This window comes from Peromyscus leucopus, chromosome 5 (assembly GCF_004664715.2).
Source record: "Peromyscus leucopus breed LL Stock chromosome 5, UCI_PerLeu_2.1, whole genome shotgun sequence".
Classification (NCBI taxonomy): domain Eukaryota; kingdom Metazoa; phylum Chordata; class Mammalia; order Rodentia; family Cricetidae; genus Peromyscus; species Peromyscus leucopus.
Window position 1 is genome coordinate 118,151,375 of NC_051067.1, and position 25,718 is coordinate 118,177,092.

The 25,718-nt window shown below is 43.6% G+C and overlaps 1 protein-coding gene across 1 annotated transcript; it reads right to left on the minus strand.

The window, feature by feature from the left end:
- Positions 1–22,050: 22,050 nt before the first annotated feature.
- On the minus strand, positions 22,051–25,690 carry Maf (MAF bZIP transcription factor). The gene is given in 3 exon segments (XM_037206489.1): positions 22,051–23,964; positions 24,413–24,923; positions 24,926–25,690. Coding segments are annotated over 3 exon segments (1,110 nt in total). The 5' UTR covers positions 25,518–25,690; the 3' UTR covers positions 22,051–23,957.
- Positions 25,691–25,718: the final 28 nt, after the last annotated feature.

A 25,718-nucleotide genomic window follows, 5' to 3' on the forward strand; every position in this document is an offset into this window, starting at 1 on the left:
CTCAGCATCTAAGAGGAGAGGGAAATTCACAGGGCCATCTTCTTACAAGGTAGAACAATGAGTATCTTCAATGTAGATCTGTGTTTGTGTACATGTGTGCATGTACGTGTGCGTGCATGCGTGCGTGCGTGCGTGTGTGCGTGCGTGTGTGCAAGCACAAGCATCTGTGTGTATCTGGCCTTGAGAGAGAATCAATGAACCTGACAGCATGTGGTCGAACATTTTGGTTAATCAGGACAGCACCATTCTCCTCGGACTTGCTTGTACAGTAACCCCTACCACACACTAAGTGCCTGATGGGATGATGACAAACGTTTTTATATATATATATATCATTGGTTCTGCAAAAACCTGTGCAAATCATTTGAGAATGCATCTATGTTTGTAATTTGATCACTGAATAAGCATTTTCTTTTCTACACAGATTATTTTTTTAAAGGCATCACAGTGTAAAAAAATTCTCCATCTACCAGTTCATATTCTCTATCTCTAATTAACCACTAAATTTGTGAGATGCTAGGTGCATAGCTGATTGGGTAACCCTCCTTGACTTCTAGGTAAATTACATACCCTTTTTTTTCTTTCTTTCTCTCTCTCCCTCCCTCCCTCCCTCCCTTCTTTTCTTTCTCTTTCTTTTTTTAAAGAAAAATTTGTCACATGTGATCCCAAAAGTCGGTTAGGGGAATGGGACCCACCCACATCCTCAAGCTATGCTGTGGCCAAGTCAGGTTTAAGTCAGAGGCTTCCAGCCCCAGCTTGCTCTCCCGGAGGGACCTTATCTGACTTCATTGGCCTTGCTCATCATGAATAGAGTTGATGTTTCTAAAGGACCAAGGAGGCCAGATGGAGTGGGAAACACAAAGCGATTGTTCTGCCTTTCTCATCTGAAACTGGACCTGGGAGATGCTGAGCTGTCAGAAGGACAAGACTGTGGGAGCTTTGCCCGGGGCTCTTGGCTCTCTGTGTTTTCTATAGGCGCTGGTGCCCCTGCATTCTTCTCCAGGACTCCCCATTCCTCCTTCCATACTGCAATGTCTTGGAATTGTTTAAAATGAAAACACTGGTGCCTGAGCTCACCCACACCTTAAGGTTCTGATTTAATTGAGGTGTGAGTTGGGACATTAACGTTTTGAAGCCCCACTCCCGTCTAGGGACATCCAGGACTGATGACCCATCTTCTAGGTTCAGAGTCCTGTTTGTGGCCAACCCCTCTCACCCCTGCCTCCAAAGCAAGTGTACATGGATATTGAGTACAAATTTTAATCTCCCGTGTGGGGACCAGATCACTGTGCTGGCCTCATCCAATCCTTGTTTCAAAAAAATCTGACTAAGCAAGAAGCTGGCCCTAAGGACTCTCCCCTAGCCACTGCTCATCCAATGTTAGGTGAGCCAATCAGCTCTCTCCTGAGTTGGGGAACCTAAAGTGTCCAGCTAAGCTCTGATGGAAACTTCAGAACAAAGGACATAGTTGGGGTGGGAATTGAGTGTGAAGGTGGGAACCATGTGTACCCCAAGGCAGATGCATTAAAAAGAGGGTCAGAGAGAATGAACCTTCACCCCCAGTTCTCACCCAAGCCATCTTGTATTCATGTTGTAGCAGATACCTCCATCCTTTTAATAAAGGAACCTGAAGCTGAAGGCAGCTTTCACAGCCACAGACTCTGGCCAGAACCCTAGGAAATTATGCATTCCATGAAGAAGCTTCGAGTCCCTTGGATGGCTCCTCCAGTCACAAAAGGCTAAGCCAAGTTAAACAAGGCCTCTGGGTGTGCTAAACAGGCAGAGGATCCCAAGCTGAACTCCTGAGATCTCCTGAGAGCCCAGGAAGGCAGGGCAACTCCTGGACCTCATTACTGCACAGCCCTATAGGATTTACCCCCACGTCATAGTTTTCTCTCCTGAAGTATACATTACAGACAGAATCACAAACAATTGTTCTGGGCTGATAAGTAAAATGAACACGCAGAATGCAAATGAGTCACTGAGGACAAGGTTTTCACCAGGGAAAATTAATAAAAGGGTTCTTTGGTGCTAAATGAAAGAAATGTCAGGACTTTAATACTTTAGGCAATCATCATTTTTTTTTTCCAAAATTGCCTGGCACAATGCTTGTTACATGAAATGGTTGTTTAAAAACCAGGGTCCATGTTCACACAAGTTTGGAAAATACTGCATGCCATCTGTGTTAGTATAATATGTATACAGGGCATACATATTAGCATATAAAAGCTCTGAGATGGATGACAGCAATATTAAATGTTTAACACACAATTTTCCTAAATTATTTGAGAAGAGAGCTCCCCAAAGCACAATGATTTTACTTTATTTTTTTTTTAGGGGTGATGGGATTTTTAATAAAGGAATAGCCATAAGCTATTGTTCTATACCAACCTCAGTGTACTGATTTTGAAAATGTTTATTGTAAAGCAAAGGGCTGGGGGTGGGGGAGTTCAATACTCTAATCCCAAAGTCATTCTAATGTAAACCAAGGCTTGTTAAGTGTCAAGGTCAGAATTCCATCCCATGTAACATTGTCCATGGCTGAACATGGTGGGGGTGTTTACCCAGTGCAGGTGTTTTACATACATTAACATATTTAATCCAAGTGCTTTACATATATTACCATATTTAATCCTTTATGCTCCCTTTTGAGGGACAATTCCCATCTTCAAGATGAGGCAATTGTATTCTTTTTAGTACCAGTGCCGATTTCGCTGACAACTTTTATTCAACAGGGCTTTCATTGGAGTGATTTACCAACCCCGATTTATCTTCAGTGCCCAGCAATTTCCTGAGTGACTCTTTACACATTATGGAGTTTTAAGGAGATGCGTCATCAGTTACTTTTTAAACTGCGGCCGGGATGACAATCATGAGCTTTTGAGTGGAAAAGCCTTTTACTACTGCCTACCAAAATCGAAGTACAGAATCACTTGTTTGGAGACCAACAAGGGTCCTTGGGGGTCAAGACCACGAGAAGCCATGGCTCTGGACCCCCAGATACTAATCACATTAACGTGTCTTTTCATCTGAACCACACTCAACCCTGCTCAGGAAAAGAGGCCAAGGAGAGGGCACTTGGGCTCTTACAGTACAAATTGAGGCTAAAAGCTGGAGTGTGTGACCCAGGAAGGCTGCGGACAGACTGACAAGGGAGGAAGTGGCATGGTAGGTACCTAAGCAAGATTATACTAAATGGTCACAGAGTGCCTAAATTGCTTTGTGCCTAGTACCCTCCACTTCCTTATAGTGGATTAAAGTATCTGCTGCTGTACTTGTTTCAAGAACTGAAGATGACATAGGTTCTGGCTCCCGGGAGACTCCTGTTCCCCAGTTGCTTCTCATCACATCCTTCAAGTCTGCAAATGGCTGGGTGGGATATTTGAATGCACGAATGTTTATTCTAACTTCGACAAACAGGTATGGCCTCCAGGTGGCCATAACAAATGTTAAATATCAATTGTTCTTGAAGGATGCATTTTAAAAATCCTCATACTCTGTGTAGCTAAAGCAGTTCCAAGTGAGATGTCTTAGTTAAGTCACACAGTGTCTGCTTAAGAAAGTAATGTCCTACATCATGATGCTCCATCTCCATGCATGCCAGGGTACTCATTGAGGGCCCCTTCTGTATATTTTCTTCTTCTTTGAAAGGGCGAGCTCCAGACAACCCCCTGCTGAGGTGCTTCAGGATCCAAGATGCTTGTCACATGCACTGACATCCTGGGTGCAAGTTTGTCCAAGGTACCTTTGTTAAAAAATAGTTTCCAATTTCAGAAAATAAAACCTTGCTTGTGTGCACACAACAAGGGGCGAATAAGCAGAATGTCTTCTCTGAAAACAGAAAAAGATGAGTGAATGAAACCATCTGGCATTAATGTCAAATGATCGTTTCCCTAACAAACAGAAGTCTCATCCCATCATTCAGCATTGTACTGTTAGCCTATAATGCATTGTGTTTAGTGTTCTGGTCATTTACAGAATGTATTGATTTGTACTTTATTTTATTGCAATGTTTTGGGGTATATTTGTTGAGGTTTGTGCTGCAACGAGCTCTCCTTGGTATTAATAAACCCTAAGATTAAATACCCAGGACGTGAGTAGAACAGCATTTTCATCAATCCACTTTCCACTCTCACACCAGTTTCATTTTTCACAGGTACAGATGTTATTGTACATTGTCTCATTTCTCCATAGAAGCCTATGCCCCTATTTATCTCTCTTATTAACAGCTTAATAATTAAATCTGGAAACACAGACAAGGAAATATGTAATGAGAGAATTCCAGTAAATCACACTTGGCTTCAACTTGACAAATCAGACAGAGAGTTTAACACACAAAGCCTTTCAAAACAGCTGCCTTTCCAGGTATAAACCCAGCAGTCCCCCAAAATAGATGAATACTTATTTTTGGTTTGATGTTAATCACAGCTTTTTTTTCCTTTAAAAAATTAATTAAAAACACTAGATCGAATAAATATTTCAGGAGACCAGCAGTAAAATGGGGAAATCCCATGTGTTTGGAGTTTTAGTACTCTCTGAGTACAGAAATTTATTTGCAGGAAGCAGAAAATAGACAGCACGCATAAAAACACAGCCGAGTCCCCCTAGTGAAATTATTTATCAAGCTAACAAGGGAGGGACCCTTCTACTCACAACAAGCCAGCGAGGAAAAGACACGGCTTTATATTTTACCTTTGGGTTAGTAGACCAGTAAAAATGCCAGCTGACAAGCACTTCCCATAAACATTTCTTTCTAAATGAGCTTCCTTGTTAGGGAGAAGGGGGAAAACAAGGCTTCTAAGCTAAGGCACGCTATAGCTTCTGGACAGAAAATTCTAGCTACGTACTCTGACTCTTTGATACACAAGTTCCATAATTGAAAAGAAATATAATATAGTAATGCATATTAGAAGTGGCATTTGGATCACCAATTATAATGTCATTAATTTCAATACACTTATGCCCTCGTCGTGATAGCCTCTTGGGTGAATGTATGGAAGAAGCAATCTAGGTCTGTAAAGACACTTTTTGAGGAACAGCTTTAACAGGCTCTGAAACAAACCATGCACACATATATTCATGCACACAGATACTTATATATTTATATATCTGCATGCATGAATCTAGCATTGCATCCGCTGTGCAAGCCTGCTTGCTATACATTATTTTTCAAATGTTTGTTTCATGAGCAAAACCCCCGAAGTCAGTTTTGCACAGTTTAACTTGACGACATCAAACTTTGATTATCAACTACAAGAATCTCTGTTGTAGCTTGCAACAGAAAAAAAGGAGGGTGGGAATAAAAAGAGGGGGGTGGGGATAAAAAGAAAGAAGCAGGAGAGGAGCCACTGAAAGCACACTGTGACCTGATCCCAGTTAAATTTTAAAGAAATAGTAAAAGGTGCCTTCCCAGAATCACTGGATCATCAAGCACTCCTCAGGGAACGCCTGATGAACTGACAGGGACCTCTCACTGCCTCTCCTCTTTCCAAAAGTGAGAGTCCCACCCATTATCTGTGGGAATGGTGGCAAGATGCCTTTTTTGTTTTATTGTGGGAGAAAATGGTCCTGGTGAAGATAGGTCTGGTGCTATAAAACGCTGAGCAGAGGGGCTGGAGAGATGGCTCAGTATTAAAGAGCATGCACTGCTCTTCCAGGGAACCCGAGTTGGGTTCCCATCCAGGTCAGGCAGCTCATGAGCACCTATAACTCCAGTTCCAGGGGATCTGACTGACTGCCCACCCTGCCCGCCCCCCCAAGCACCTGCACTCTCATGCACAAATCCACACACGTACACATACATAGAATTAAAAAAAAAAAATAAGATGGAGCCTAACAAATTAAATAAAATGTTAAGCAGAGATGGGCATGGCCACCTTGCAGGAGTGGTACCATGACCCTGCCTTCTCACCAGTGCCATCAGCAGGGTGGTGGCAGTTGGTTTCAAATGCATGGATGGCTCAAAGGAGCTAAGAGGCAATAACTCTAACAGGCTCTTCCTCATTTGGCCCCTCTCTGCAAAGAGCATCACAGGATAACTCTGTGAAACCTCCTCCTCTTGGGCAGGAGGCTCTGTGTACTCTTCTTCCAGGGCCAAGGCTGAAACTCTCCAGCTCAAATCCTACCAGGCTTCTTTGGGAACTATGTGTATTCTCTTCCCACGGATCTGAAGGGATGGTTTGGGACTAGGCCACTCTCCATTCCTGAGTGCCGTCTTTTCTGTTCTTCAACAAGAATCTTATAAGATGCTACTAAGCAAAGATGAGAGTTAAAAGAAAAATATGTCACACTTCAAACGGCTGTCCCCGAAGACCAAAATGTTTGGAAAACACTACACCTTCACCAATACCCTTGTGACATACAGCTCAGCTAAGCCTGGCTTTGAAAGCACCAGGATGAACATTCTGGTGTGGTTTCACTGCACCAGCAGGACACTGAGCAGGCAGAGAGACAGGGAATGTGGGTAAAGAACAAGGTGCTACTGAGCAAGGGATCTTCATGGAGAAACTTCCTGATGACATCTGGAGAGAAGAGCATCTGGGAGTCCTCAGCCTCAGGCAGCGTAGCACACTCAGCTCCTTGACACATAAAAACCCAGTTTCCCTCCTCTCCCCTGTCTACTCCAGGAGCACACACCCAGCTGCAGTTTACAAAAGTGCAGGAGAAAACTGGTGGTAGCCCATGCATTTTGCTTTTATATTCTACTAGGTAACGGCAAGAACCTGTTAGCAATTTAAATGGAGACAGTGCAGAGAAGCAGGAGCAGGAGGAGAATAAGACATTAACGAAGTAAGTAATAACAAAACAACCATTGAGCATCTTGAGCATTGGACAGAACTTGAGCTACCCACAGGAGCATAGGACAAGACAGCCCCTCTTAGCTCACAAAGGTCAGCATTGGTACAGGAATTTCTGGTCTCTCTGCTACCCTCCATGAGCAGAAAGGAGAAGGCCTGAACCTGTCACCAGCAGGTGTGTTCTCTTGTCTAATGCAGGGTGAGATTCCAACATTGTGAACCTACAGTTCATGCCTTGAGATTTTCTAAAGGAACCTCTGTTTTCCATTGCAGGGTATGGGAAGGAGTGAGGGAGGAGAAGAGAAGGAGAGTAGAAGGGCAAATAAGGAGGGGGAAGGGAGTAGGAGACACGGGAGGGACAAGAGGCAGAGAAATAATAAAGGTAAACAGAAAATTCTATTCTATTCTATTCTATTCTATTCTATTCTATTCTATTCTATTCTATTCTATTCTATTCTATTCTATTCTATTCTATTCTATTCATGTTCAGGACAGTTGCAACTCCACAGCAGCTATGGTCCCTTCTTTTCATGTACATCAGGCATGAACCTCATTTTAAAATATAAACAAGCCAGAAGCACACCACAGCAGTACAGATGCCAGCTCTTTAATTAACTACCATCAGTAACAAAAGGTCTCTATTTTGATTAAGGGTACAGAAGGAGAGTCAACCCCGGTGCCTAGGAATTCCTTTAAATAATTAGAGCCCCCAACTCAATTCTGCTGCTGGGAGTAGGCAGGGGCTAGGGAAGAAAAGAAACTTTGTATGTGGAACCCAATTTAAGGGAAGATGACCTCAGGGTCAATTTCTTGGAGCATTTGCGATCAATTCAATTCTCACCTCTACTGCCTATCTGCTAGCAAATGAACTTACTGTGCTTTTCAACAGACAGGAAAGACGAAGCCAAAACCTTCTCAGCTGCATGTGAATAACCACATTAGATGATGCTAGCAGAGCAAAAAGAGGAAAACAAAATCCTGCCAGAAAGACCCTCCTTCATCTCTCTGTCTTTCTTGATCCCCGATGATTTCATCATAGGATGCAGTCTTGCACCGTTAATGAGGTATTAATATCTGCCAGGGCTTATACCTGCTGCCACCATAAGACTCAGTTGACAATATCTGTAAACCCCACCACAGGTTTGATTTTTCCCATGGATCCCTGAAACCATACTTCTCTCTCTTTCTGGATGATATTAGTTCCACCCAAAAAAGGCATGGTGCTAATTAATAGCTTTACTTTATTCCCAGTAGATACCTAGAAAGACAGGCACATTAATTCTGCTGGCTTTTCCTTGTCCTGGTGTTTTCCAAATATTTTAAATGGAAACTAAAAACAAACAAGCAAAACTCTCTGATCCCCAGTGCTTAGCTCATTTGTGGCTGATAATTTCTTTGAGTGCTGGGAACAGAAAAAGAAATGCCTACACAAATCTTGATAGTCCTTATCAGGGTAAGGAAATGCCTGACTCTGCCAGGGAGGGAAGAGGGAGTTTAAATGTTGGTGTGGAAGGCCGGCTGTAAGTCTGAGCTTTTGACAGGTAATGGCACACGTGCCTTTATGATGAAACTTCCTTACAAAAGAATCACTTTTGTTGTAAGTCATGAGGGCTACAGGGTTTGCAGAATTTCCTCCTCTCATGTCCCTCAACTAAATATAAAATATTTCTTTCTTTAAGTTCACCACTTCAATAGTATCTCAAGGTTAGAGAAAAGGCTAGACATTTAGATGGTGGGATTAGGCTAGTAGACCACTGTCATGAATTGATTGAATTGGGGAGGAGCTTAATCTAAATAAACAAACAGCAGCAACAGAAAACAATTAGGGTGAGTCGGGATCACGAAACACTTTAAACAAAATTTTTTCCCTAATTGTCTCAGCATCAAAAGATATAAAAATTCAATAAGCTTAAAATATACTCACGAGTTTTACCAGAATGGTCCCCACTACAAATGCTCAAGAGAGATGGAATAGCTTCTTCCTTAGAAGATTTATTCTAAAGACTTATTGTCTAGATGCCCCAATTAGCCTTTATCCAGGGACAGGGTCCACCAAACATCCGATGCCAATCATAACTTACAGTCTTGGGGAGGGCAGCGCTCCTTTGTGTGGAAATACAGATTAATCATTTCTGACCAAATATTCTCATAGGTCTGTGAGGGATCCTGAGTGCGGTGTCTTTATGTCATAACTAAACAGGTGCACATATTGTGCTGAGGCACCCACTTCTCTGGGAACCGTGAACTTACGTTTGCACTCTATTTCCTGAGGCGTATAGACAACACCAAGAGACAGGTAGACAGGGACAAGCCTTTGAAGACGTTGTCTTTGTCTTGTCGTTTCATGTTACCCTGTTCATAAAATAGCGGGTGGTCTTCCATATACCCGATTACTTTCTGAAGACATTCAATGGGAACAGGGAAGGCCAGAGAAAATCCTGCCCATGCTGCCCATGTGGTGGGTAGGGGGTAGGGGCTAGAATACGGGAACAAGGCATATTTCTGCAAATTTCATCTCCGGTAGGTGAGAGGACAGCCACCACCAGCCTCTCCCTTATGTGTGTGTCTCATCTGTCATGCCTAAGACAGCTCTGTAAGACCTGACTGCATCCAGGTTAGTCTAAACCAAGAGCAGGAACATCTGAAGTGGTCAGAACAGACACAGGAACTGGTTGTGACCTGTTACCACCTTCCAAGACCCATGTCCGTACCTCAAGACACAGGAACGGAAAGGGTCGCTTTCTAATTTGATGCGAATCACAGGTAGTTAGATCACATCTTAGTACACTTCAACCCAGGAGACAGCTTCAAAGGCTAGTTCAAAAGCCACCCTGGGCCATAGGGTCAGGCAATAGCATCACTTGTTTCCATGGCAACAGTCACACCTTAGCCAGTGAGGCTGTAGGACAAGTCAGTCAAGAAGTAAGTTGACTGGATAGAAGGAAGACAAGCCATGCTTAGGTGTTCAGGCTTTCGTGTTAGGAGAACTTTCTTGAGAAGGAAAATATGCATTTGGACTATTAGTAGATCTGGGTCTGTGACATAGAATAGAAAATGTTAGTCAAGGTCAAAGGATTCTATTGCATCAGAGAATTTAATCTTCTTGTATCAACTAGGTGAATATTTTAAATTGTGTGTGTGTCAGTAAGTCTGTCTGTCTGTCTGTCTGTCTGCATCTGTTAGGTGCCCCGGAGGCCAGAGGAAGTGTCAGATATCTTGGAGCTGAAGTTACAGGTGTTTGGGAAGCTCCTAATATGGGCGCTGGGATCTGAACAGGGGCCTCTGTGAGAGCAATGTAAGCTCTTAAGAGTTGAGCTGTATCTCTAGCCATTGGATGAATATTTTGTAATATGATCATGGACCATCACATAATCTAGACTGTATTTCTGACAATAAATATTAAAAGCAACTAGATAGCTCCCTCCAAATTTGTGGTTCCATTTTCAAAACCTACCTTAACATTCAAGTGCCAGTCATGAGCTACTAAGCTGTGCCTGGCTGAAATTAGCAAGAGGCAGAAAGCCTATTGATTCACCATATTCACACTTCCCTGAGTGAAATCCCTTAGCCAAAGCGATTTCCAAAAATAAGCTAAGCAACTCTCCCCAGAGCACCAGGCACTGAGCTTTCTATACATTGGCTGATAATACCTAATGCCATAAAGGAACTTGGAGGCACTGTCCTCCTCCCCAAACTCCCCTCCTGACCAAATGTCTTTCTCTCCCTTGCTCTTGCCTGTCAATCATGTTCACAGCTGAAATTTGATTTCTCTCCCACTGGTAACCTTATATGAAATATTACCAGTGTGGTTAGGACCAGTGTGAAACTTGCTTTTAATGTTCACTAACTTTTTGCTCAAAATGGATGGTTTCAATGTCACAAAACCTGCCAGTAGGCCTAGATCATTGTATTTAACAGGTGACTTTCAAATTAGAATTATAAAGATCTGCACAAGAAAGGAATAAGTTCTGCAACTGCATGCACATACGGACATACGAGCCACACTGAAGGAATACACCAAGTTCAAATTTAGATACATAAATTCCTTAAAAAAACTTAATTTTTATAAGGTTAGAAGAGAAACCATATTGTATATTCACAGTGCAATTATTAAAAATGAGAGTTTCTTCGCCATAGCAAATGTATGTAAATAATCAGACACTACTTTTGAATGGAGGAGGGAAAGTGAGCTCTTTTTTTCCCCCAATACTCTCATTTACCAGATCCCCCAAGAGCTTCCTTTTAGAAGAACTACAGTTTGACAGTGTGACCTTTACCCCCCACCCTCCGCTTCAGTTTTGCTAGATACCAGAAGGAAAAAAAAAATAAAACAACAAGTATTTCATGCAAATTTCTCAGCAAGCAAACGTTGTAATAACAAAAAAAAAATCATACTTTGTTTCACTAGCTAATGAGAGGTAAAAAGAACACACAAAACGATGACACTATGCAGTGACTGGTTGAGAGTGTGGCTCTGGCTCTCCAAATGGGGAGGGCTCATAATTAAATTCATGCTGGGATACGTGGACTTGAAAACACATTTAAACAGCTCCATTTTATTTTCCCTGGTAGATGAAAATCAGACTGTGGCCTTCCACGTGCCTCCTTCCTTCCCCTTCTGCCTCCGATTGCTGTGGAAGGTGGCTCCACAGACACATATGGATTCAGAAGGACAGCACTCTGCGTGGCAACTATGCTAAAATCTCCAAATGTGAGTGCAGATGCTATAAGCCGTTGTAAATTTGGAATGTTCACAAATCCAGGTAGAACTGATCGAGAGAGTGGGTGTCAGTTTTGCTCAAATACATCCAATGATCTGGTATTCAAGGAGAAGGACTGCCTTCTCCAGTGTGGGCAAAGGTTTGCGGTACGAGGATGAAGGGTTTGAGATCTGTCCAGATTGGATTAGTTAATCTGTAGGAGACAGATACTAATGTAAAGAAATCAATACCGAACAGCATGCTGGTTCTCACCCAGACAGCTTGTGCCATAATCACAGTACCAAGTGTCACAGTTTATGTTGCATGTGGGACACTACTCCTAAGAGGACCGAGCACAGCAACTCCTCCTTGTGTCTGAGGAGCACAGCATTGCCAGCTGCAGGGCTGCTGGCTTACGCTCCCTCCCTCGCACGGCAAATCCATCCAAACAAGCACATGCACATCGAAGATCCATGCGTACCTGTTTGATTCCGGCCAACTGCTCTGCTCACATCACAGATGTAGAAGAGTCCCTTGGGTACCTGATTCAGTAAATATATTAAAATAAACAAAGGGTGATTAATATCCGGGGAAGAGCCTTTGAAAGACAGTATGTGCAAGGTCGCTTAGCTATCTATGACAAGGCAGAGATGGTTAAAAGAAGAACAATCTGGTCTAGGTTATCTTGCACGGTGGTCTCAGCCCTACCAAGCCAGAAATTGGGTCTGAATGGAAGGAAGCAGTCCACAGCGAAGGAAGCCTCCTCTTGGTTATAGGCCCCCAAAAGTGGGATGCCACTGGCCTAGCATCAGCTTTAAAACTGTTCTCAATTCACAGAGAACCAAGCCATCCTGGGTTCATAGAAGGGGGATCTATACAATTTCTGGTAAGCTTCTCTGTCTCTCCCATTGCTAGTTCCTCGGAGGAACCACAGGCCCAGTTCTTTGGGCACTTCCTGGGTGCCTGCTCATCCAGACTCTGCCCTCTCTTCCATCTCTGTGGTCTATTTTACTAGCCACTCCGGACAATCACTACAAGTGTTTTCTTAACCAATAGTAGCATTTAGATGTCATCCTTTGTTTATTTTTTTTTCTGTTTAAATTGGTAGCCAGGAATACTCAGAATGAAAGATTGAAAATGAGGTTACTTAAAAAAAAAAAAAAACTTATTCTTATAGAATGAATAACAAAGCACAATAATTCAAATGCTTACCTTTCCAAAAAAAAAAAAAAAAAAAAAAAGCCCAAAAAACAAAAAACAAAAAAAACTCAGCTTATTTCTATTAGCTATACTAATGTGGGTGGCAAAATAGTGTTCATTTGCTGTACAGAACCTAATATTTTCTAGACAGCAGCTTAATAACAAAACAGACTTGTCATTTCCTCCCACGGATAGTCATACTGTACCAGTCCAGGCTGTCAAAATATATTTAAAATCTAATTTAAAAGATTCAACATGGTTTGGGGAAATCTGTGTACGGTAACTGCAATAGAGTAGTAAGTCATTCTATCTCCCCCGCCCCCCCCAACAAGGGTATTTCATTATTTTCCTCTCATCTGCCACACTTCTATTTGGACGGTTTTCCAATTGGTGGGAACAAATAGACAAAATGCTCATTCACATGCTGGATCCCAGAGGCTGTGTAGCTGAACGCGTAATCTTCACTTAAATTGTCACTCAGCTTTGTAACTCTTATTCTTTTGAATGCTTTTTATGTAAAGTATAACACTGCTCGGATAAACAAACCCTCACCCTTGTACCTGCCGAGACCATCAGAAATTAATCACATGTTTTCATTTGTGTTTCCCATTGAAATGCTTTAAAAACCATGAGATCCACTTGTCTAGTCTACACATACTTGTCTCCTCCTACGTATATATTTTTACAAGAAGGAGGGAGTAGAAAAGAAACGAGAAATACACTGAAATTGTTTCAAAATCTGGAAGTGTGCCATTAAGATAAACTGTTCCTTACTGGAAATTTAGATAGTTAATCTCAAAACAAAAGAAAACAATACAAATTTTAAATTTACCATTTAGAATAACCTTCTCTTCTTCTTTTTTTTTAAAAAAAATCTTTGTGAACAATAGATTCTCATAGAAATGCAAGTGAATGGAAGGGTATGGAAGCCTAGGAGGCGGTGGGAGGAATATCGGCATGAACCCTTTGCGGGGGATACAGCAAACATGTTAAGATTTGACAAGGAGGATTTACATGAGCTCAGATACCAGCAGGGCATTTTACAATTTTAGAAAAATATTACAAAGCAATAATTGGATGTGGGCTTTGTAAAAATGCCCCCCTCACCCTGTCCTTCCCGGCCCTGTCATTGATAGTATCTGTTATTTTGGGAGGAAAAGAATCAGCTTCATTAAATGCAATATTTGGCATCTTGCCTGAAATCTCATAAAGTAGCTGTCCTTTTTAGATCATTGGTGTCATTTTCCCCAAGATGACCTCTATGCTCTGGCTACCTGGGGAACCTATCCGATTATCTAGGCACTTACTTTCCAAAGCCTGTGGGAGGAGGGCCCTGGTGTTTGCATACCTGAACGGAGTCCAAAAGCCAGTGCATCCTTGTTGTTTTGTTACTGCTGTTGTTCTGCTACTTTTGCCTAGACTAATCACTGGGGAGGGGTGAGGGTCAGGGGATCTATGATAACAGTGAGATAGGAGAGTTTTGAGCTGAACCATGACCACGTAATCAAGGCCCAATCGCTGACAGCACAGAGCCTCTTAACCCTAACCACCGAGGAGGTTGTCGCTGTTTTAATGCATGAGAATGAACACCAATATTCAAGTTAATATTTCAAAAGGGCTTGATCCCTTCACACCACAGTGAGTGCACCAGAAAGTGCAAAGTATGGTCTGAAAATATGTCACAGGTCATCTGCCATGTCTCACAATGGCCCTAGACAGACAGGGGTGGGAGTGTGGTAGGGTGGAGTGTCACTTGTCTTTCATAGGTGAGGAGTTTTCCAAGACAAGCCAAAGCAAGCCTAGTTCTTCTGCTCATGCAGGGCCAAATGGACAGAAGAAATTTACCCTGTGACCATTTTAATTTCATAAAGTAGAAACTGCAGATTTATCTTTAAACGGCCTCTGCACTTCACTGTGTTACATCAAAAGAGCCAAATATATAAATCAATGGCAGAGGCCCGAATATTTTGAATTTGTTGTCTAAAACCAGAATGACACAAATATGGGTTTTAAAAACAGATTTGATATGGTGTAGTTACCACTGAACTTTTTTTTCTTTTTCCTTCCTGTCAAAAAGGATTAAAAAATAATAATAATAATCCAATAGTATTAAAAGTGCCAGTGATGCATAATCATTGTTTTGGTTTCAAAATATTCACCTGCATAGCTAAGTCCTGCGCTGAGAGACAGAGAGTTAAAATGTAGAATATTTGTTTATTAAGATATAAGGGGCTGCCTAACTTCACCCCTCCCAAAGGACAGTGCCTATGAGAAAGAGGCTACCTGGGTTGAGGCCATTCCAACATGTTTCCTTTTAAAGTCCACCCTATGGAGACAATTCCGAGGTGCTGGCAGTTTGGAATTGTGTTAAATCCAGAAAAGCAAAACAACTGTTGGAGGAGCCCTCTGAAAGCTTGTTCAGCTGGCTTTGTTCTGTGAGGGGGCACTCAGCTACAGACCACGGAAAGTCCAAAAAGTCCAAAGCATGAAGAGAGACTTTAAAGATTTCAAAACAGGCTACCTGTAATCCTCTGTCCCCGCTTTTCTTCGTCTTCTGTCTAATCAAAGCGGGGAAAGGGAAAAAAAATCTGGAAAGTTAATAGAGTAAAACACACAGATGCTCTGGAGCTCAGGAGATGCTCATCTTGTTTACAGAAAAGTTCCAGGGCGCTGGGAGGTAGAGCAGCGTCCCAGGGGGACAAGGCAGAGGTTCTGGCAGCACACTTTGTCCCACCCAGGTCCAACAGCACAGTTCCTCTGGTGGTTCTGACAGCCCAGAAGGTCTGCTCCACCCAGAGTCATCCTCTAGGATAACTTCAGCCAGATACTGAGGCACATGGGGGTTCCCTGCAGGGGTGCTGTTGCTGAGCCTAGTACAGGACTCAGGGACAAGCTGGTTGTGACTGCCACTGTAGCCCCTAGCACCAGGCTGCTGTTTGGGCATCTCAGAGGTGAAACTGGTGCCTGGTCCGCAAACATGCACCAGCTTCGAGTAGGCCTGTGGCTGCAGGCAGGGCACTGAGGGACTGTCTGGTGGCCTAAGGAAGTCACTGGCCACAGACAGCCATCCTGGCTCCCCCGACAGCCTCTTTCTTAGTTCAGCCTGGTTCCCATCTGCTGTTCACCAGTCAGGGGAGTCTCCAAAGGTGTCCAGCACTCTGACCCCTCAGCTCTGGCTAGGAATGGGGACCAGCTATATGACTGGTCCCCACAAGCCAAGTGTATATGTCCATGGGCAGAGGCAGATATATGGTGTGATGAGGAGTGTGTAGATGGTGGGAAAGGGGCCGCTCTCAGCCTTTCCCTTGCCTGCCCTTCTCTTCACTCCAAGCTATGGAAAGCTTTTTACAGTGAACAACCATGCACCCTATGCTAACCGGGCTTCTTCCCTCTCTACCTTTGTCTGCACATAACACTGCATCCCGGTGACTTGTGGTAGCATTAACTGCTTCCTGGGCTGGAAGACCATACCACTCCAGGGGGCTCTCTCATGGCCCTGTGTGACTGACGTAACAGGCAAGGGTGCTGACAATTAAGAGGTGGACCCTGGATGGGACAAGGGTCAGGTGGTAAGGGGCTGAAATGTTGGTGTTAAGGGCCTCACTCTTTTCAGCAATATGTCGGGGTCCTGGAGGTCTGCCAGCCTCTTATCAGTGCTCCCTGTAAACAGGTAATTCTTGGGAGAGTCCCTAAGCATGACCTGAGATGACCCTAAGCAATTGGAGGTCATAGGTCAAGGTTGGCCTTTGTCAGTAATTCCTTCCCTAGCAATTGCAGCCTCTTCCTTCCCTCTGGATTCTAAGCCTTGACTAAAGCAGCCTATTGTCTTATGGACATCAGGTTCATGTTTCTTCTGCTAAAGTTCCCACAGGACATCCAAAGCCCACTTCTAGAGGATTCCAGAAGCAGATGCTGTCACGTAGAAGCTGGGAAAATATTGGTTGCAAAAGGGGCATGTTTAGCTTTGTCTGGATTTGCAGGTCACAACCGTTCTCGACATGACATTTTCCTCCTTCCTGCCTAGTTCTGCGAGGGGTGGTAGCTTCTGTAAGCCAACCACGAGGAAATACCTTCTTCTGAGAGCTCAGTTTGGAAGCAGGCAAGATTGGGAATCAGAGCAGATTCCAACCGAGAGATCTAGGAACAGAATCAGCCAAGCCAGGCTTGGAGTGTGGGTGGGTGGGGACTGAACGCCGCCAGAGAACTGTTTCCTTCCACCCTCTGCTTTTTGTCCCAAAGCAGGGATGCACCTCTGAGTCCCCCTTCTTGAATGAATGCCCCTTTCTAAAAGGGAGCTAAAAACTCAAGATGGATTTTTTGCAGAGGAAAGGAATGCGATGTTGTAATCTAAAGTCTACTAGGGGGGCATTTACGTTTTAACAAAAAGGAAGAAAAAACAGAACGCTGAGTCGTGCAGGAGGAGGCATTCGGCAGATGCCCCCTCTGATTTCAGGGAGGAACTCCACATTCCTCTCACGGCCTCCCTCTGGAAAATGTGTTTGGGGAGTTTCTTAAACCCGTCCAACTCATACACATTCATATAAACATCTGATTTCTGTGTGCTGTTGATGTGTGCTTTCTATCTCGACCTTGTCTGTTGTGCAGACACCCCCTTACACACACACACACACACACACACACACACACACACACACACACACACGGCTTTCAAATTCAACTGATCAAAAACTGCTACGATGTCATAAAACCTCGTGCAGTGTATATACAAATATCGGGATATAGCGTCTGAGTGGTCTAAAATGTTGTTACCACTTTCAAACAACCAACTAAAATATTCATAAATGTTCCCTCCAATTAAGACACTAGTGTTTCCTCAAAGCTCCCTTTCCCTTTGGATCTCTACTTAAAAAAGGAAAGAAAAAAAAAGCAAGCCTGTGTGTACACACTTTTTAGAGATCAGGAGTACCATGCACAAGTCCTGCTTGATGTGCACACAGGAACTGATTTTGACCACCGAGCAGGTGAGAGCCTGCGGAATTATTTATTCCGGGGAATGCCGCCTTCAGTCTCCCTCCCTTCTTGCCTCCTATAGTCACAGCAGGGACCTGGGCTTTGCCATTTGATTTCATTTTGTTCTTTCTGCTCATTCCTCTCTAGAGGGTAACAAGGCCCCCAGTCTGTCTCAAGACTGTGTTGCTTTGTGTCCCCAACAACCACGAGCCAGCCCTACACACTAAGATTCCCTCACCCTGTCTCCAACTTCCAGCTGGAGTAAAAATGCCAGCGAGAGCCTGGGTTGTTCAGGAGTCTGGACAGAGCAAAGGCTGGAGAGATTCCCCTTTTCTGGGGCTTTTAATGTCAGCATTTTAAAGATTTGTACTCCAAGTGATAAAAGCTATCTCTTGAGAACGTGGATTGAGGCTTTTCCTGTTCTAGACAAATGCAAAAACAAATCCTGCTTTCGATAAAAGGACCCTGGACTCTGTCCCTGTCCACTCTGGTTACCGCTCTACCCTGGACTTGGGACATCTTTGAGGCTGAGGATCATCTAAGAGCAAAAATAAACTTCAGGGTTTTGAAGGAAAGCCTAGAGTCCGTCTTATGAGTTCAGTATCTTGAGGAGTAAACCAAAGTGGCAGGAACCACACAGCCTCTGACTGCAGAGAAAACTTTCCTAAATCCCCCAAACAGCAACCCTAAATACCGGTGCTTCTTCCAGGAAAGAAGCGAAATTATTATTTTTTCTGATCAACTCTAAGTCAATCACAGCGGAAAACATTGCAGATCAGCCTTGCAAAGTGTGCTGCGAGGCACTTCCTACCGCTCTCTCTGACAGCCTGTGTAAGCGCGAAGGCCTCAGAGCGGCAGTGTGAGGTTTTGGACACAGTGATCAGATGTCTGAAGGCTGTCACTCACGAGTTTCGTCTTCCTTTCTCTTTCACTCCAAGGGGAAGAAGGAGGAAGAAAAAAAAAAAAAGGCAAAGATTCCAGAATGACAATCAGATTTTAAAATATTGATTGGTCCAATATACAGCAGGGCTATTTTTATCAAGCTGAGAATGTGTGACGATGGAGGTAAGTTTTCCTTGGTCAGAACAGAGCAAGACAACAAAGGCCTTGGAGACTGTCTGTGCTCTGGAGCTTTGGGATGTGTCCTAAGCAACTTCTGTGACTTGGCCCAGGAAATGCCCAGAGCCTGGCTAGAGAGTCAAGCTGTATGCCATGCCCCTGAAAGCGAACACCATTTTTTCTCTCCTCATGCTTTTAACAGTAAAATTGGCGGCTTGGCCAGAGAAGTTCTATTTAAAAGCCTAAAAATCTCGAATTGATGTTAACCACATGAAAAGGACTAGGGTAAGAGGTAAAGGGGGAGGAGAGAACAGGATGCTAGCTAGTATCAGACACATCCAGCAATAGAGAGCATCTCCCCTTGGAGTGTCTGTGTGAGAAGGGGCTCTGTGGCCACAGTACCAAGCTGTAAATGTCTAGATGGTAGATTTATTAGTTGGGTCGAGGTTGGGCCTATTTGATGTCAATATATTCAGATATCAGATATGTTGTGAAAAATGGTTATAACTTGTTCCTTGAAAAGGAGAAACATACACAAGCCAGGAAATTAAAAGGAAGTGATTTTTGTTGAGTGTCTCAGAGAATATAATAGTAGGTAGGAGAGAAGCCCACAGAGGGTGTGTATTTAACTAACTGTATTTTGTCACTCATTGGTTTCATTTACAGCTATGTCTGACAAATGGCACATTTGACATCATAGAAACTAGTCAATACTAGTATCATCACGGCCTTTGAAAAACTAAGGCACTCAGTCACATCAAGCTGCTGTCCCAGCAAGGGTTTGGGGGGAGAAGTCAAATTCTTGCCTTTTTTTTTCTCCCTTAGTACAATTCTCTGCCAGGAAAACAATGAAAAATGAAGATATACTGCTAAGAATGTGCATGCCTAAATATGCTTTTAAAATGCCAGCTGTTTGCTGTGGGGAAGTTTTCTTTATAGATATATTTGTAACACACACACACACACACACACACACACAGGTTCCAGAGGTTCTAATTCCAGTATATTTTTAAAAACTATTATTGTAGGTTGAAAGCTATTACCCCGGTTTGGTTGGATGCCTGGTACATGGATAAGCGCAGGGACCCTTTCCTGTGGATCTGAGTCCTTCGGACAAGAGGTGTAGTTAATTGTTTAGTATGGTGGTTACATATTCATTAGCCTTCTTCTCTAACACAGTAATTTTTCTTTAGAATTACTAAAGAAATGGAATGGAAATCATTCTCCAAAACCACAAATAATTTTTTAATGTACGGCTTGCATACATCTTATGTGCAACTCATATCTCATGAACACATTGGGCACATGCCGCTGGGCTTCCCAAATGTGGCGGAGCCTACTGATGACTCTAACTTGCCAGTGGGGCCGTTTCATTATTGGAATGAAAGGAATTTTAACACTATTTAGACAAAGTCCCAAATGCAGTGTAAAAGGGAAAGCTAGACTTTCTTATTTGATTTCTTCCTCTTTCTTTCCTTCCTTTTTGTTTTTAAACTTAGGAGTCTATTTGTAATAATGCACATTTGGGCAGGGTATGCTTCTTTGTGTTTAGTTATGTTTACTGATATCTTCCAAAGTTTCACCATGTCTGCAAGTGCTTTTCAGTGGAGGTTAACTGTCTTTTCAAGCTAGTCCCTCAGCCTCGTCCTCATTCTGCTGCTGCTGCTTTATTTTCTGATGTCTGGGGCCCAAACTGGCTTCTCATATGCCGTATAGAATTCTATCAGGATGCCTCATTATTATGCAATTGTGTTTCCTCCAACTCAGGTCTCACTTTTTGATAAGTAATTGTAACCACTGTGTTACGGATGTCACTCTTATTCTAAGAATATATTTGCCTAAAATCTTCCTTCTGCTGCTGAGCGTTTGGTTCAAGTGACGTGTCCATTTCCCCCTCTCCAGAGGGGTGATATGTGTATATTTTCTGGCTGTAATCAGAGAAATTAAAACCTCTGAAGCCGAGGATGGCTAATTTATAGCATATCGGAGAAGTTTTGCAATTAAGACTTCTGTCAAGCAAAACTAAGTGTTTGGGGGACTTGCATTCAAGTTCATCAAGAGAGGTCAACATAGGAAGCATAAACAGTGTCTTGTGTTCTGTGCAGAAGAGCCAGGAGGGCCTCTGAGAAACTGGCCAGAATTCACCAGCCTGAAGAACTACCTGTTTCCTTACAAATCAGGCCTTTACTATGGGTTGCAATATTATCTTGTTTTTTAAAAAAGAAAAAGAATTGAAAACAAAACAAGACAAAGGTCATTGTGTTTAGCTATATTTTCAAAACAGTGTTGGCTTTGTCTGCTGTTCCATTAACTTCCAGGGAGGCATACCAAAAGAGAAAATGGCTTGTATTTGTAACATGGTTGCAGGAATTTGTGTCAGTTTAAATGGGTCAGGGTTTAGGAATTCAAATGAAGGTAACAGATTTTTTTCAAGCGATCTTTCAATTAGACCCCATTCATAACCTGTTTTGGGGAAAAACAGCAATACATCATAGCATAACTTTCACCCCATGAAGGCATTATTTTCGTCTTATATTTATATTTTGGGAACTCATGTAATCTCTAGTTTGTCTGTGTGGAGACAACTCTTCCAATATTCCCAGTGAAATGTAGTTAGATAACAAAGCTAAACCTGTCATGAACTAGAAATTCTGTGGGAAAAGGGTGGACTTTTTTCCCCTCACAAATGACTTGCAGTTTAAAGAATTAAAAATTCTTTTAAAATTAAAAAAATAAAGTGAAATCAAACAACTTTGTTTCGTACAAAGTGTTTATATTTAGTCTTGTCAAGGCCGTGCCAACAAGAAAATCAGGACATGTAAAGGAAGAAGAAAAAATAATCAGTTTTGGCCAAATGACAAGAATTGTTTATCTTTGCCATTAAATGCATATGTTCTAATGTGCCTCTGGTCAGTCTGACTTTCTGGTCCTATCTCTCTAGATGGATTTGCTCCTGGGTCAGAAGCCGAGAGTCTGTGTGTGTATGTGTATGTGTGTGTGTATGTCTATCTGTCTGTCTCTCTTTTCTCTTTCTGTCTCTGTCCCTCTTTCTCTCTTTTTTAACGGCTCAGTTCATTGGGGAACTAAAAACTTTGGGGAGTAAAAAAAATTGAGATGTCATAATTCATATCTATATTAAATATTATTAGTGCATATATGGTGCCAAACTCCTCAACTCTCAGAATAGCCTATAATTTCACCTGGAATTACTGCCTCCAACTCCCTTGTTCAGAAATCAAAGAGGATGCATTTTGTATTTCACATCCAAGCTCCAATACATCCAAGACTTGGGGCCCAGTTAATCTGTACACTAAGAAACGGAACAGAATCAAAAAAAATGCAGTTTATTATTGTAGATTATTCTTTCTCTCGATATAACCAGAATTGAAAATGAAAGAGAAGCATGTAGAACATCACGCGTGGTTAGTTAGTAACTCAAGTTATAAAACAATTTTGCACAGCAAAATATGTAAAAGAAAAGTGACTGACAAAAGATTTTTGTAGATTTATTGTGGTAAGATTTACTTTTCTTTTTTTTTTTTAAAAGACAGGATGTCAGTCCCTGAAAATAACATTTACTGGTTATTGCCTTTAAAACTGTGGATTTTTTTTAAGTTACAGAAAATCCAGTTCTGCACCACAACACAACTGTAAAAAATCTGCATTGCTTTAAAACTGTGCAGTAATGCCATTTTTATAACTGCATAAATTTCATTAGCGTTCTAAACAGTTTTGCAATTTTTTTTTTGTATTATATGCTTGCAGGTTATATCTTAGTGCAATTCAGTCCCAAATACTTTAATTTTGGAAAAAAACATACATTTTTGAATGTAAAATACCCCTACAGATATAAACAGGGGCATTTCCCCTTTAATACTTTGGTTTTCAATACAGTCCATGGTATAGCAAGAACTACACATACCCAACTTATATTTAAGTTGCAAGCACATGCTTCAGAAGCTACTTTTTAAACAGTCCCCTTGCAAACTCTACCCCCCTTAACATCACAACAGTAAACAATTTAGTGCATCGGTCTTTAAAAAAAGCTACAGCTACACAGACCTAACTCTTTCAAATTTATCTAGAACATTCCTTTATCTGTAGCATACATTTTAACTGGGCTAACAGATTATAAAAACTATAATTAAATTATATACTAGAAACCCATAGCATTCCACATTTGACAATGACCAAAAGCCAAAAAAAAAGAGAGAATAATAATAATAATAATAAAATAAAACAAACCAAAAATAATTGGGGCAGATTTCTTTTTCTTTCTTTCTTTCCAAAGAAAATTTAGACTGCTTTTGGCAAGAGCACAATTTAAAGTGCCCCAAAGCAGGCGTCCGTCATCGTTTCTAAAAAGAAAAGATTTAATTTATGTTCTGTCATATTTGCCATGTAAATTTGTAGCCCATTCTGGTGTCTTTGACAAGGAATGCCTTCAGTGCATTTACAACGGGAGGCTGAAGTCCATAGTAACTCAAAGCAGTCGGGAGCAGAAGCAAACTTTCAAGGGAAGAAGCCTCTGGGGTTCTACTTTTTCTGCTGTTGTTCTGAACTCAAAAAAGTCATGAGGCTGTAAAACAAAAGTATGGATGCCATGCGCTAAGTCTTCAAAAGTCCATTTCCAAGCCAAAAGGGAAAAAAAAAAAGGAAAAAAAATAATTATACCATACATGTCCAGCATGCAGGCTTTTTTTTATTAATATAATGTCTCTTTTCCATAATGTCTTTGAAACTGTTATAGTTCATTGTTGCTAAGACAAAGTAGCAAGCATCATAATGCATGAGATGAGAGTAAATTTGTTTTTGTGTTTTTGTTTGTTTGTTTTTTAATGGCTGACTAAACTTCCAGATTTGGCATCATAAGGCCAAAACTCAGGAGTCACACCCAGAAGCTTGATGCAGGCTTGATTGTGGCAGGTTCAGGAGGGGCTTTAGTTCTTTCTGTTTTAGCATAACAATGCTAAAAACCCGGTGGAACTCAGCACGCTGCAAGGTCTATAGCATTTCACATTTTTTTTTTTCCTTTGCAAGCTCAATCTCACAGAACTCAGGAGGAGAAAAAAAAACCTGCTGTTTTTTCTTTTATCTCAAGAACATGGTGCAGGGGGATGAGGGCGGAGGTTGGGAAACACCGCAAGCTCCCAAAAATAAACAAAAACAAAGAAAAAAACAAAAGAAAATCCAAACAAAATAAACACACACACAGAGAATGAACACCAGCTCATGAACTGAAAAAGAAGAAAGAAAAAAAATACAGGCGATGATGGCTGGATTCAAAGGTGAGCTATGTCCTACATGAAGTACTCTGCTCAGATCTTTGACCCTTGTGCAAGTCCGGGGTGTGTGTGTGTGGGGGGCGGTGTTAAAAAAAACAAAACAAAACAACTAAGCTAGCAAGTTATGGGGAATTTCAGGTTGGCAATCCGTGAGCCAGACACCCCTTCCCTCCCCAATTCAAAACAGTCACCACCACCACAAGTCTGGTGTGTGTGTGTGTGTGTGTGTGTGTGTGTGTGTGTGTGTGTGTGTGTGTGCAAGGCCAAGGAGAGCAAACTCGCCAGGGGAGGGGGAGAGGTGGTGGCGAGCATGGCCCTGCAACTAGCAAGCCCACTCAGGAGCCGGACCCCCATGGAGCATTTAACAAGGTGGCTAGCTGGGATCGCGTGTCACACTCACATGAAAAATTCGGGAGAGGACGGGTTGTCGCTGCTGGAGCCGTTTTCTCGGAACCCGCTGCTCACCAACTTCTCGTATTTCTCCTTGTAGGCGTCCCTTTCGCGCACCAGCCTGGAGATCTCCTGCTTGAGGTGGTCGACCTGCTGCAGCAGCTGGTTCTTCTCCGACTCCAGGACGTGTCTCTGCTGCACCCTCTTGAAGCGGCAGGACTGGGCATAGCCGCGGTTTTTCAGGGTCCGCCTCTTCTGCTTCAGTCGGATCACCTCCTCCTTGCTGACCCCGCGCAGCTGCCGGTTCAGCTCGCGCACCGACATGGTCACCAACTGCTCGTCCGAGAAGCGGTCGTCGAAGTGCAGGCCTCCCGCGGCATGGTGCGGGTGCAGGGCGCCCCCCGCCCCCGCCGTGCCCCCGCCGCCGCCGCCGCCGCCGCCCCCGGCACTGGCCGGGCCACCGCCGCCCGCGCCACCGGCGCCGCCCGCAGAGGCGGACGCGCCGCCCGCGGCTCCCGGGCGCCTGCCGTCGGGTGGTGGTGGTGCCCCGTGGTGTGGTGGTGGTGGTGATGGTAGTGCGGTGCCGCGCCGCTCTGCGCGGCGGCCGCGGCGATCACGGCGGACACCACGGCGGCGGCGGGGCCCATCTCCTCGCCGCTGCCGCCCAGGGAGGCGCCGGCGCCGGCCCCCGCCGCTGCGGCCAGCTGCTGTGCTCCCCGCGCGTAGCCATCGAAGCCACCCTGGAGCTGGTGGCTGTTGCTGATGAGCGCCTCGACCGCGTCCTCCGGGCTGAAGCCCAGCGCCTCGGGGTTGAGCTGCTGCGGGTAGCCGGTCATCCAGTAGTAGTCTTCCAGGTGCGCCTTCTGTTCGCTGCCCGAGCCCGGGCTGGGCGCCGAGAAGCTGGGGGACGGGGGCACCGAGCTGCAGGGCGTGCTCATGGGGGTGGAGGACAGCGAGCCCCCGGCGATGAGACGGCCGCACTGGCTGATGATGCGGTCGGTCTCCACCGGTTCCTTTTTCACTTCAAACTTCATCAGATCGAAGTCATTAACATATTCCATGGCCAGGGGACTGGTGGGCAGGTCGGAATTGTTCATTGCCAGTTCTGAAGCCATCCTCCTGCCTCCGCCGCCGCCGCCGCTCCGCCAGATGGGCTGCAGGAGAGGGGCCAGCGGGCTGTGCTGGGTGGCCAGCGGGTGAGCCAGCTTGCCGGGCTAGGGCGCTTCTAGCTCGCGCGGCGGTGGCTGTGGCCCGAAAGCTCGAGCGTGCACACACCCCCCGCCCTGCCCGCAGCCCCCCGCGCCCGCCCTCCCTCC